Here is a 14,211-nt window from a genome sequence, read left to right as displayed (position 1 = left end):
TAGTTTTATTTGGTGGGTATGTTGAGCTGGTGTGGTGTGATTAGTCTTAGTGTGATTAGTTTTATTCGGTGGGTATGTTGAGCTGGTGTGGTGTGATTAGTCTTAGTGTGATTAGTTTTATTCGGTGGGTATGTTGAGCTGGTGTGGTGTGATTAGTCTTAGTGTGATTAGTTTTATTCGGTGGGTATGTTGAGCTGGTGTGGTGTGATTAGTCTTATTAGTGTGATTAGTTTTATTTGGTGGGTATGTTGAGCTGGTGTGGTGTGATTAGTCTTGAATGCTTATATTAAGTACATTTAAAAGCAAGTGCTTTTTTTTACTCTTACTTACATTTTGACTGAGCTATTCTACTTGTAGTGGAGTAAATTTGACCAGGTCATATTTTGTACTATTCCGTCCAGCTCTGCTTGTATAGGTTGAAGTGTGTTCAGACTTGTGTGTTGCTCCAAGGTGAGTTTTAGGCCGACCCACTGCAGACAGTTGTGTTTACAGACTGTGATGTTCTCGTGTGAGAGCTATAATCTAATCTCTGACCCATTCCTCAAGGATCGCTGTAGTTCCAGGCTATTGGCAGAACATGTGTCGACACGCACGCATCCACATACGTACTTTACACACACGCTCAACACTCTTTCATTTAGTATAGGCCGGGCTCTATATATACACTTATATTTTAGAAAATACACACACATAGAATCATCTCTAAATCTGTGCCACACGTTAGCTTGTAGATCTGCTGTTTTTCCTACTTTTGTGTGACAGTAACAAAGTAGGGCATTATTAAAGTAAAGAAATTGAGATAAGATGTAAGAGGGCATTGCTCTGCAAAAGGTGCATGCGCGCGCGCGTGCGTGCATGTGTGTGTGTGTGTGTGTGTGAGTGTGTGTGTGTGTGTGTGTGTGTGTGAGTGAGTGTAAGTGTGTGTGTGTGTGTGTGTGAGTGTGAGTGTGATTGTGTGTGTGAGTGAGTGTAAGTGTGTGTGTGTGTGTGTGTGTGTGTGTGTGAGTGAGTGTAAGTGTGAGTGTGAGTGTGAGTGTGTGTGTGTGTGTGTGTGTGTGTGTGTGTGAGTGTGTGAGTGAGTGAGTGAGTGTAAGTGTGTGTGTGTGTGTGTGTGTGTGTGTGTGTGTGTGTGTGTGTGTGTGTGTGCGTGCGTGCTCCGTCTTCACTTTTCTGCCCTCACTTTTATCTTCAATATGTACTTTGCTCAGCCAATCAAATCATCGCTATGCGGTGATCAGCCTGCAATCACAAGCCAATGTTTGTGTTTACACAACCTGGAAAGCTGGGCATAGGAGGCACTAACGCCCCTCAAAAAGCTGATCTACAAGCTCACACAGGGTGCTTTCTGAGCTTGTAGACCGGCTATAGAGCTCTCTCTCTCTCTCTCTCTCTCCCTCTCTCTCTCTCTCCTATATATTTATTTTCCTGTATGATGAATTCCTGTTCTGTTCTTTGAAGTGTCTATTTGTACGTCTCTAAATGTTTCGATGAATTGAACAAGGTGGACCCTCTTGTAAACAAGAAGTGTAGGCCTAATGCTTTATTGGCTCGTCCACTCACAGTTAAGTTAACAGTACAGTGCATTTGTATGAAACAAACACATTGCAGATCGAAACAGGATAATTCAAGCTTTCCGCGTACAGCTGCAATGTTGGTGAGTTTCACGTTGTGTAATACAATTAGATAGGACTGTTCTGTTTGGATGAATGGGCTGTCTGTGGGAAGTTGCACCCAAGGTTAATTAAAAGAGGTTAGGAAGCGAAGACCGTACGGTGGACTCCATGTTGCTCCCTGGAAGGACAGAAGACCGTACGATGGACTCCATGTTGCTCCCTGGAAGGACAGAAGACCGTACGGTGGACTCCATGTTGCTCCCTGGAAGGACAGAAGACCGTACGATGGACTCCATGTTGCTCCCTGGAAGGACAGAAGACCGTACGATGGACTCCATGTTGCTCCCTGGAAGGACAGAAGACCGTACGATGGACTCCATGTTGCTCCCTGGAAGGACAGAAACATGAAGACCGTACGGTGGACTCCATGTTGCTCCCTGGAAGGACAGAAACATACCTGTAACTGCCAATTTTCCAGTTTCCAGTCTCCTTTGCAGTTACTTCACAGGTATGGGAGTGATCCTACGCAGTACACACACAGAAAATAGCAACAGATGGATGTCCAGTCTTTGATCCAGTTTGAGTGTTATTTATTTATGAGAAGTCAAAGTGAGCAGTTGAAATCATGGACATGAACATACCGGTGATGTTACTAGTAGATGTTACAAGTTACAAGTTGCTGGTGCTACTGGTAAGAACGGTGTGCTCCCTGGTTCCCTGTGTCTCCTCCTTCCCTAGTGCCCCTGTGTCACCTTTATAAGTGCTCCTGTGTCACCTTTATAAGTGCTCCCCTTCTAATGGCTCCTACACACCGGCCCCTAATTGTTTCAAGGGTAACAATTAATAACCATATAAAGGAGTCATATTCAAATTTACATTTACATGTTCTTTTTTTTTCATTTTTTTTTTCACAATTTCAAAAGAAATAAAGTAAATTCATTCAATCTTCTTTGAACATCAGTCTCTTTAGTTTTCAGTCTCTTGGAGCAGACATATCTTTGTTATCGGTCTCTCCAAGATGTTGTTTTTGGTCTTGAGTCGAACTGTGCGTACAAGACCTTTTGAATCAGGAATGGTCTCCAATATTCTCCCCAGTAACCAGGCGCCTCGTGGTGCAGTGGAATCTACCACCACCACAATGTCACCGGGGGCAAAACTTCTCCTTTCAGCTGACCATTTTTGCCGTTCTTGGATTGATGGTAAGTACTCTTTTGTCCATCGTTTCCAAAAAGAGATCTGCCATGTACTGTACTTGTTTCCATCTACGTTTGATGTACAGATCCTCTTTCACAAAGAGTCCAGGTGGCAATATTGGCTGCGTTTTCAATAAAAGAAGATGATTTGGGGTCAGCGCTTCCAGGTCCATTGGGTCGTCAGAAGACTTGGTGATGGGTCGATCATTTAAAATTGCCTCTACTTCACACATTAAAGTCTGCAATCCTTCATCATCAAGCACTTGTTGATTAAGAACAGAACGAAGTACACTTCGTACCATGCGGATCAGTCGTTCCCAAACACCGCCGTGATGGGATCCTGCTGGGGGGTTAAAGCTCCACTTTATCCCCTGCTGAAGCATAGCATTCTGGATTTTCTCCTGATTCAGGCTATTCAGTGCTTCTCTTAATTCTCTTTCCGCTCCTATGAAGTTCGTACCGTTATCTGATTTTAGAGATGAAACTTGACCTCGTCGACAGATGAATCTTCTTAGTGCATGGATGCAGGAGTCTGTGTCGAGTGTATGTGCAACTTCAAGATGTACTGCTCTGCTTGCCATGCAGGTGAAGATTACACCATACCTTTTGACAAGACTTCGTCCTCTCTTGATCTCTATAGGACCAAAGTAGTCTACTCCTACATCTGTGAATGGAGGCTTGTCTGGTTGAATTCTCTCCAAAGGTAAGTCTGCCATTTTTTGCTCACCAACTCTACCCCGCTGTCGTTTGCACACAGTGCAGTTGGTTATGATTTTCCTTGCAGCAGAGTTTGCTTTGATGATCCAATATTTTTTGCGGAGATGAGACAGCATGTAATTCCTTCCTCCATGTCCGAGTAGTTTATGGATGTGTCGTAATATCAGTGTGGATATGTGAAAGTCTTTTGAGAGGATGATCGGATGTTTGCTTTCTTCAGGCATCGCTAGCCTATTCAGGCGACCACCTACTCTCAGTAGTCCATCATCCAACACTGGATCCAATTTGTACAAATTACTGCTTCTCTTGACATTTTTATCAGTTTTCAGAACAGATATTTCTTCTGGAAATCTTTGCATTTGACTGAATGAGATGACTGCATGTTCTGCTTGGATATGATCTTCGGGAGTTAAACACTGTCCACGAAGTGTCGCTTTAAAGACTTGCATCTCCTCTTCAACCTACTCCTTTAGTTTGACAGGATCCTTTTCAATACTGCTGACAGCAGCTTGAAGTTCCTTTCTCCTTCTAGTCAGTTGCAAGAGTGTGGTCTTTACTTTAAGAAGCCAAGCTACAGCAGTCTTCAGTCTCATCCATGTTGAGAAGTAGTGGATCAGATAGTTGGTTGGGTTCAGTTGATCTTTAATAATGACATTTACTGTGATGTCAGGTTTGATTTCTGGATCATTGGCGGATATTGTCGATTCAAAGGGCAAGTTAGGCCAATCATAATTTGATCTGCAGAGGAAATCTGGTCCTCTGATCCATTTCTTGCAGTTTAGAAAGCGGTCTGCTGTCAGCCCTCTTGATGCTGCATCTGCAGGGTTTTCCTTTGTACTCACATATTTCCATTGTGATACATCAGTAGCATCTCTTACAAGAGAAATCCTGTTTGCTACAAAGGTTTGAAAACGTTTTGTTTCATTGTTTATGTATTTCAGCACTGTAGTGCTATCAGTCCAGAAAATGGACCTATCCAGTGGCAGCTGCAAGTCCCTACGCAGCATTTTGTCAACTCGGACAGCCAGGACTGCTGCGGCCAGCTCCATTCTTGGAATTGTCATTTGTTTCAGTGGTGCCACTCTGGATTTTCCTATCATGAATGCAATATGCACTTCTCCGTCACTGTTTTCCAGTCTTAGGTAGGACACCGATCCATAGCCACTTTCGCTGGCATCTGAAAAGTGATGTAGCTGTGAGTGTGTGATTTGACCAAAGTTCTTAGGTTTAATACATCTGTCCACTTTGAACTCCACCACTTGCTTCAGATCCGCTAGCCATCCTGTCCACTGCTGTGAGAAGACTTCGGGTATGGCTTCATCCCATCCAAGTCTCCTCCTGCAGAGATCCTGCATCATCAGCTTGGCTGGCAGCGCAAATGGTGATAGAAATCCTAAAGGGTCATATATAGAGCCAACCACAGACAAGATGCCACGTCTAGTGTGTGGTCTTTCAGGTGCCGTATTTGTGAATTTGAACACGTCTGTTTCAACACACCAGTGTAATCCTAGAGCTCTTTCCACTGGCAGATTGTCTTTGTCCAAGTCCAACTCCTTGATCTCTTTTGCCCTGTGCTCGTGTGGAATAGAAGTTAACACGGCACGGCTGTTGCTGATCCATTTAGACAAAATGAATCCACCCCTCTGGCAGAGAGCAGTCAGGTCTTTTACTAATTGTACTGCTTCTCGTTCTGTGGGCATGGATTTCAAACAATCATCAACATAAAAGTTGTTGTTTACTGTGTCTGTCACCTCAGATGGAAAGTGAGCTCGGTTGTCTTCAGCAGTCTTTCTCAAAGAGAAATTGGCACAACTTGGTGATGACACAGCTCCAAAAAGATGTACCTTCATTCTGTACTCGGCCAGATCTTGCTGCACATCACCTTCAGGCCACCATAGGAATCGCAGGTAATCAACATGTTCATCCGAGACCTTAACCTGATGGAACATGGCTTTGATGTCTGCCATCAAGGCAACTGGTTCCTGTCTGAATCTGGTGAGGACTCCAATAAGTGAGTTAGTCAGATCGGGACCCTGAAGCAGTTGAAAGTTAAGTGATGTTCCTTTAAAGACTGCTCCACAGTCAAAGACTACTCTCAAGGTGCCTTTCTTTGAGTGATGCACACCATGATGTGGGATATACCAGAGTTTTCCATCACTTCGATTCAGCTGGTCCACTGGCACCAATTCAGCGTAGCCACTGTTAATCATGTCTGTGAGGAAAGATGTGTATATATTCATCATGGAACTTCTCATCTTTGTTGAACTTGCGTTTCAGGCTCTGGATGCGTTGCTCTGCAATACAACGGTTATTTGGCATGATGGGATCTTCTTGTTTGAAAGGTAAGTTTAGGCAGTAATGTCCATCTTTAATTTTAGCTGAGTGGTTTATAATATCAAGGAATTTGGCCTCTTCTCTTGACATTTCCTCCGTTTCATTACTGGCTCTTTCACTGAAGTCTTGATTGTACTGTTTGACAAGTAACTCTTCCAGGTTTAGAATAGATATTCTATTGACAGCAACAGCAGGGCAGCCATTCTCATCCCTGATGGTGTCGTCTCCTCTTAGTGGACCATAGACGACCCACCCCAATAGGGTCCTCACTGCGTATGGTCCATCCGCTTGGCTATTAACCACCTCCCAGGGTTCCAGTAGTTTTGAAGCGTTTGTGCCGATGAGGAGGTCAATGCCAGAGTTTATTTCGGGTAGTGTGATATGGTTTAAATATGGCCAGTGAGACAAGTCTTTTTGTTTTGGAATGTTGTGTTGTGAGACAGGCATGGTTGCGTGTGTGAACACATCAGGCAGTTGAAGAAAGTCATCCGAGTCCATCCTTGCTATTTCCAAACCAGTGATATGATAGCTAGACTCAGGCTTCACTTGATTCATCGTTCGGAGGAGTATGTTTGTTTTCTGTCCTGCCATCTTGAGCCTTTTCATTAGGTTTTCAGTGCAGAATGTAGAGGTGCTGCCATGATCTAAAAATGCGTAGGTTTGCAAAATTGTGTCTCCCTTGTGGCTCTTCACTTGAACAGGTACGATGGAGAAGATGGAAGTTTCATCACCGGCCCCAATATGACCACATGTGTGCGGTGAGATGACAGTCTTGCTTTCATTTGATTTCTGTGTCGGTTGTTGTTCTCCTTGTTGAATGTGAAGTATGTCAGGATGTTTCAGTTTGCATGTGTCACAAGTTAGACGACCTCTGCAAAATTTCGATAAGTGTCCTCTCTTTAAGCAGCCAAAACAGATTCCATTTTGTTTTAGGAAATCTATTTTCTCCCTGTGGCTCTTTTCCATGATTTGAGGACACCGTTCCAATGTATGGCCACTTCTTTTGCAGAACAGACATGGGTTGTGACTGATGGATGCATTCATTCTCTCTCCATTTGACTCTACAGCTGTTATGGGTGTTACTGTTGTTGCAAAACTGCTTCTTGGACTTGACCTTTCTTTTGATTTAACAGTGGTTGAGGTTTTGACAGTTGAAGTCTGCTTAGGGTCCTGGATGTTTCCAAAAAGTGGGTCGGACATTATCATCACTTGTCTTTCGATGAAATTAACAAGATCAGGAAACATTGGCCGACGACCTCCCTCTTTTAGCTCACAGGCCCTGTTCCTCCATATGTCTCTCAGTTTGTATGGCAGTTTCAAAAGAATGGTCCTCATGTTGGAAGTCACATTCATCTCGTCCATGTAGGATAGATTCTCCATAGCATTGCAGCAACCTCGGAGGAATAGAGAAAATGCTTCCAACCCTTTTGCATCCTCTGATTTGATTGTTGCCCAGGCAAAAGCCTTTTCCATATATGCCGTGGCAATCTTATTCTCATTTCCAAAATGCTCTTTGAGCAAATGCTTTGCTCTTGGGTAGCCTTGTGACGGAGGCAGATGTTGGCAGCTGCGGACAAGATTTTTTGGATGCCCTCTTGTGTATTGCTCCAAAAAGTGTAGACAGTCACCATTATCATCTGTCTTTTTCTCAATTGCCCTCTCAAATGCCCTGATAAAACCTTGATATTGCAATGGATCTCCCTCATAAACCGGAATGTCTCTTTGTGGCAAAGTGGAATACAGATTCTGTTTGACCAATAGGGCCGTGATGTCATTCTGTCTTTGTAACACATTGGAAATATCACCTTGATTGACAACATTTGTAACAGTAGGTGAAGTACATACAGTTTGACCTTGAACCCCTGTTTTCATTTGACCTGGTATGTTTTTAGTTTGCACATTTCGACTGAGAAGAGGGTATTGCAATAATGGAGTTTGCCTGGGGAGAGAATATTGCAATAATGGAGTTGTGTAATGAGTTTTGTCAGTTTTTGTCTTTTCCTTTGGCCTTACAACAACCCGTGGCTGTGGGGGAGGCTTCGTTTTCATTGACACTTTTCCATTTTGTTGGGTCGTTTGATCTGGTATGAATGTGTTTGGATTTAATGAAGTTGTTAATTTCCTTGGAGTAACAGCAGCGGCCGCTCCTGGCTCCTCTGAGTGCATCCCTATTGATATTCTTGATGCTTTTCTTGATCCCTTAGTTTCCAGTACCTGGGCCTTTGCTTTGGCTGCTGCCAGTTTTGTCTCCATCTCCAGTTTCTCTTTTTGCATTCTGAGTTGTTCTTGTTGCTTTGTGAATTGCTCCTGTTGCTTTGTGAATTGCTCCTGTTGCATTCTTTGCTGTGCTTCAATCTGATGTTTCTTTCCCAAGGCAGCCATCTGCTCCATCAGAGAAGCCTCTTCAGCCTGGGCAATAATGAGAGCAGATGATGTCGATGAAGATGCTTTGGATGTGGTGGATTTGCGTGTGGATTTGAATCTAGCTGTATTTGACACACTGTCATCAGGTCCAACATCATCAGAATTGACAACACTCATGTTTTCACTTTCATCAGGAATGTATGTTTTTGGTGGTTCATTTTCAACAGTGACATTTTCAACAGTAGTATGTATTTGAGATTCATTTTCTTGGGTGACAGGTATGTATGGCTCAGTATCAACAGTTACAGTGACATGTGGAATTGGCTGTTTCACTTCTGATAGCCATTTGTGTACAACATGCATGAAACCCTCCAGAATGTCAATATGAGGTTGAAACCACTGATTCTGCCTCTCAAATTCCTCTGCAGGTATTTGTAAACCCACCAGAGATAAATGCTCTGCTCTAGCTTCACCACATAAATGAATTAATTCATCCAAATTACCTTTTACAGCCTCCAAATTGTCATTTGAGTTCATGAGCTCCTTCATTGATTCTCTTACTTTGACAGCCTTTTTAACTGCCAATCCTCTTGCCTTTTGATACTTAGCAACCTCCATTTCCAAGCCTTTAGCTGTAAGTTTGACAACTCTTTTTTCCTTTTCAGGTTCAATGTTGCCATCTTGTGGCTGAGCATCTCCATCACCACTAGACATGTTGCTTCTGAATTCACAGCCTCAACTCACCCCAGTAGAGCTGTAGCCTGCAGGTGTGTCCAATCACCTGACAATCAGCATTGGCAGTGAAACAAACAATGTCTGTCCATTTGTGGCTCTTTTGATGTCCTTTGAAGTCCATATCACTCTTAGTAGAGCGCGTTCTTACAGAATGTAACTGCCAATTTTCCAGTTTCCAGTCTCCTTTGCAGTTACTTCACAGGTATGGGAGTGATCCTACGCAGTACACACACAGAAAATAGCAACAGATGGATGTCCAGTCTTTGATCCAGTTTGAGTGTTATTTATTTATGAGAAGTCAAAGTGAGCAGTTGAAATCATGGACATGAACATACCGGTGATGTTACTAGTAGATGTTAGAAGTTATAAGTCGCTAGTACTACTGGTAAGAACGGTGTGCTCCCTGGTTCCCTGTGTCTCCTCCTTCCCTAGTGCCCCTGTGTCACCTTTATAAGTGCTCCTGTGTCACCTTTATAAGTGCTCCCCTTCTAATGGCTCCTACAATACCCAATGGGCTTTATGCAGCCAATACTTCTGCGTTCAGCTTCCTTGGTCTCAACTGCGCATGTTTCTTTCATTTACTAATGATTCCCTGTAAATAAAAGTTAGTATTTGTTCCTTCAAAGTGTTTTGTTATTTCTTATTGTGGAACAAACCTTTTAATGGTGTCTTGTTTGTCTTTGTGTCTCCACCAGTCATGGCTGAGACAATATGGCTACCTGGCTGACAGCAGGGACTCGTCTAGCCAGGATCTGTCTGAAGCCATCAGGGAGATGCAGAGGTCCTACAACCTGGATGTCACTGGACGGTTGGACCAGCAAACCATCACGTATGTCTCCTACATCTACTCATGTAGCTCCTTGGTTTTGTCAACCATTCATTGAACCCTTCGCTAGAGAAATAAGCCACTCAGAGCCTCTTCCTCTGAGACTCATACAGTATATTACTAGGGGGCAGCATGAGGGGAGGGGGCATTTTAATTTGTATTATTATTTTCTTCTTCTTATATTTTTAGTTTTCTAACTCGTATATTCATATTTTGATATAATTAATTGAAAAAGCTCCCTCAAGTTTTGACAAATCACAAAACTCCCTGACTGCACAGTGCACTGCACTACCCTGGCTAACAAGACAAATAAAGTTAAGAAAAAACACCTTCAATATTTACGTAGTTTATTTTATAAAAAGTTAATCTTTCACTCAATAGGGACTGCTCCCGTCACTAGGTGATGATGTTGTGTAGTCCAGCCCTCAATAGGGACTGCTCCCGTCACTAGGTGATGATGTTGTGTAGTCCAGCCCTCAATAGGGACTGCTCCCGTCACTAGGTGATGATGTTGTGTAGTCCAGCCCTCAATAGGGACTGCTCCCGTCACTAGGTGATGATGTTGTGTAGTCCAGCCCTCAATAGGGACTGCTCCCGTCACTAGGTGATGATGTTGTGTAGTCCAGCCCTCAATAGGGACTGCTCCCGTCACTAGGTGATGATGTTGTGTAGTCCAGCCCTCAATAGGGACTGCTCCCGTCACTAGGTGATGATGTTGTGTAGTCCAGCCCTATGGAATGATGGTGGTGGGAGCAAACATCACATAACAACCAGGAACCATAGCAGAAGGAAGGCTTGAAGAGCATTCAGACTATAGTGAGCTTAAGTAGCCCGCCCAATTGGTCAGCTGACTGTCACATCAGCGAATGACATGTGGGTCTTACACACACTGAATACACCCACATAGTAATGCAGCATATGAACCCTTGAGTATAGTGTGAGCATATATAGCAGGAATAGTAGAGGCCAAAATAGAGCCCTGGAGTGTCTGTCTGTCCAAGCACGAAAATAGCGTTTGTTCACCACCAAGTGTCACTGTTGAACAGCCTAACACACAGACACACACAGGCCAGGGAGGAGGGCTAGCACAGCACAGCACAGCACAGCACAGCACAGCACAGCACAGCACCACTCAATGACTCAATAATCAGACGGGTCTGATTAAAGAAGTCTGACATGGAGAGCTAAATTGTAGGCTACTGAACATTATATTCTGGTATTTTCAGCTCTGTCTCCTTGTCCCCCCCGTTCCTCAGAGCGATGAACAGACCCCGCTGTGGCATTCCTGACAAGACCAATGGGTTGAGCAGCCAAAAAGCTGGAGACAAGTGGGACAAGTATGACCTCACTTACAGGTACAAACAGAACCGTCTTCAGGTATTTGTATTGATGTGCCAATAATCTATACATCATCATGACACCTTATTATCTACCACAAAACTGGACACATTGGAGACTTTCCTAATATTGACCAAGACTTGATGAATGTCCAAACCGGTCTAACCCAAACCGTGTTTTGTCTTCCTGTGGGATTATTGTGGGGTTAGTTAACCATCTAACACCCGCATTAATTTCTACTTGCAAAAAATAGATTTCAACCTTACTACTACTTTGTACTACTAGGACTGACACTAAAAAATATGTTAAAAAAAATAAATAAATAAAGTTTGATGAAAATGTTATAATAATTATTATAATAATATAATAAATTAATAATTTACATTTGGGGGATATCTTTCACAATAATGAATAAAACATGTTCTAGACATTCTAATGATCACAAAAAACATATATTACAATTATTTTACCTACTTTTATTAGGGTAAAGGTCAAAAGTCTTAGGTTAAAAAATGTTCAAAATCGAGTCCAGACATTTTTTATTTGTGTGAATTTCAGCCTCTGTGGGGGGTGTTTATATGCAAATATCATGACCAATGGCATTGAAATGGCATTGCAATGAACATCACTGATGACGTGTAGGTGAAAAAAGAACAGAAAAAAATAATAATAATTTAGTAATTAATTAAATTCAATTTGTTGCTAAAAAGCAACTCTGGGTGCTAGAGGGTTAAGGAATATTATATAGCTCGAACCAGTGCTGGTTATTTAGTTATGACCGAGTTGCTTAGCCATTAGCCAGTTATTCTGTCTCATCTAGAAGACTCGTGACAAAGGGAATAGAAGCTAATCAAGGTATATGGGTTGTAAAGCCAGATACCTCGGTGCGTATGTGTTGACATGTTGGAGATACCGCGTGCGTTGCTTGGTATCTGAGGTTTAGAGGCTGGGATCTGCCTTTTATGATGAGTGCAAGTCTAGTGTCACTATGATATCACCACTGTGTATATCCATCTTTGGGGTTTCTACATTAATCTGATGTCAGCGCAGGATATCAATGTTATCTCCATATATGGGACTATAGGTTATCCCCATATATGGAGCTCTACGTAAAAGCCTTTCGCAAAAGGGGTGTAATACTCCACTTGGACAGCTTTGCTTAGTTTGTCTCTCTTTGCCTCTTCCTCTTCCTCTAGTGTTGAGACCTTTGCACCTAGAATCCAATGGCAGGACACATTAAAGGCCATCCGTAGAGCCTTCAAAGTCTGGAAGGATGTCAGTGCGTTCACCTTTGTGTATATTCCCTACAACGACATCCATAATGGCCACCGCGATGAGGAAGACGTCGACATCATGATCTCCTTCCACGCGGGCCCTCACAAAGGCCATGACTTTATATCATCGGACCTGGCACATGCCAACACCCCCAAGGCTAACAAGACTCTTTTCGTGCACTTCAACTCAGACAGGCAATGGAGCGTCACCAACCAGGATGTGAAAGGTAAGAGATGGCGTCACTTGGACACAAAGTGAGTTTTGCGCTATAGAGACAACCGGAATTAGTTGAAGGGGCTTTTTGTTCATTTGTTACAATTAACAGGACACTTCAACTGAAATGAAGTGAGATTTAACATCAATGAGTGCTTAGTTGTTACTTGCGCAAGCAAAGCGCGCAAGTAATAGTTTCGCCCGGCTCGTATGCAGCCAACCCGCCACTTTTGATGCGTATGCACAATCCCAGAAAATTGTGCCTGATTTGCTGGGACCAGATTACATGGTGTGTATATGTATAACTAGCTCTCAATGATGACGTAAGAAATATGTGGATTAAAGGACCCAATGCCAGAGTGTAATTGGTTTTCGACGGTGACGTAATGACGATATGTTTTAGTGTTGGGAGGATTAAAGGTAATGCTCCTGTGTATACATGTATGTAATCTGGCACCACTGCCGTATCAGGCACAATTTGCTGGGACGGTGCATACGCATCAAAAGTGACAGTTTATAACGGTCGAAAGTACTTGCGCGCTCTGCTTGCACACTAGTTGGCCAACAAGCAAGTATATGCACTCGACAGAGTGCAGTTCTAGTTTTAAAGATGTTTTTAGTTCAGCTGTAATGCTACAGAACAGTTCTAGTTTTAAAGATGTTTTTAGTTCAGCTGTAATGCTACAGAACAGTTCTAGTTTTAAAGATGTTTTTAGTTCAGCTGTAATGCTACAGAACAGTTCTAGTTTTAAAGATGTTTTTAGTTCAGCTGTAATGCTACAGAACAGTTCTAGTTTTAAAGATGTTTTTAGTTCAGCTGTAATGCTACAGAACAGTTCTAGTTTTAAAGATGTTTTTAGTTCAGCTGTAATGCTACAGAACAGTTCTAGTTTTAAATATGTTTTTAGTTCAGCTGTAATGCTACAGAACAGTTCTAGTTTTAAAGATGTTTTTAGTTCAGCTGTAATGCTACAGAACAGTTCTAGTTTTAAAGATGTTTTTAGTTCAGCTGTAATGCTACAGAACAGTTCTAGTTTTAAAGATGTTTTTAGTTCAGCTGTAATGCTACAGAACAGTTCTAGTTTTAAAGATGTTTTTAGTTCAGCTGTAATGCTACAGAACAGTTCTAGTTTTAAAGATGTTTTTAGTTCAGCTGTAATGCTACAGAACAGTTCTAGTTTTAAAGATGTTTTTAGTTCAGCTGTAATGCTACAGAACAGTTCTAGTTTTAAAGATGTTTTTAGTTCAGCTGTAATGCTACAGAACAGTTCTAGTTTTAAAGATGTTTTTAGTTCAGCTGTAATGCTACAGAACAGTTCTAGTTTTAAAGATGTTTTTAGTTCAGCTGTAATGCTACAGAACAGTTCTAGTTTTAAAGATGTTTTTAGTTCAGCTGTAATGCTACAGAACAGTTCTAGTTTTAAAGATGTTTTTAGTTCAGCTGTAATGCTACAGAACAGTTCTAGTTTTAAAGATGTTTTTAGTTCAGCTGTAATGCTACAGAACAGTTCTAGTTTTAAAGATGTTTTTAGTTCAGCTGTAATGCTACAGAACAGTTCTAGTTTTAAAGATGTTTTTAGTTCAGCTGTAATGCTACAGAACA

General features: G+C 42.1%; 1 protein-coding gene across 2 annotated transcripts in view; it reads left to right on the top strand.

Moving 5' to 3' along the window:
- LOC308334025 (uncharacterized protein) overlaps window positions 1–14,211 on the top strand; it is a 47,685-nt gene that overhangs the window by 15,710 nt on the left and 17,764 nt on the right. Inside the window, exons 2-5 of one of the 2 annotated variants that reach the window (XM_080790597.1) lie at window positions 6,559–6,615; window positions 9,652–9,785; window positions 11,039–11,137; window positions 12,317–12,621. In XM_080790597.1, the coding sequence (XP_080646723.1) occupies window positions 6,559–6,615; window positions 9,652–9,785; window positions 11,039–11,137; window positions 12,317–12,621 (595 nt within the window). The remainder of the gene's footprint in view (window positions 1–6,558; window positions 6,616–9,651; window positions 9,786–11,038; window positions 11,138–12,316; window positions 12,622–14,211) is intronic. The other variant, XM_080790598.1, reaches the window with a different exon arrangement.

This window comes from Protomyctophum bolini, assembly GCF_963924005.1.
Source record: "Protomyctophum bolini genome assembly, chromosome: 19".
In the NCBI taxonomy this organism is placed as follows: Eukaryota; Metazoa; Chordata; class Actinopteri; order Myctophiformes; family Myctophidae; genus Protomyctophum; species Protomyctophum bolini.
The sequence above is the reverse complement of the archived record's forward strand: the minus strand, read 5'-3'. Positions and strand labels throughout refer to the sequence as shown.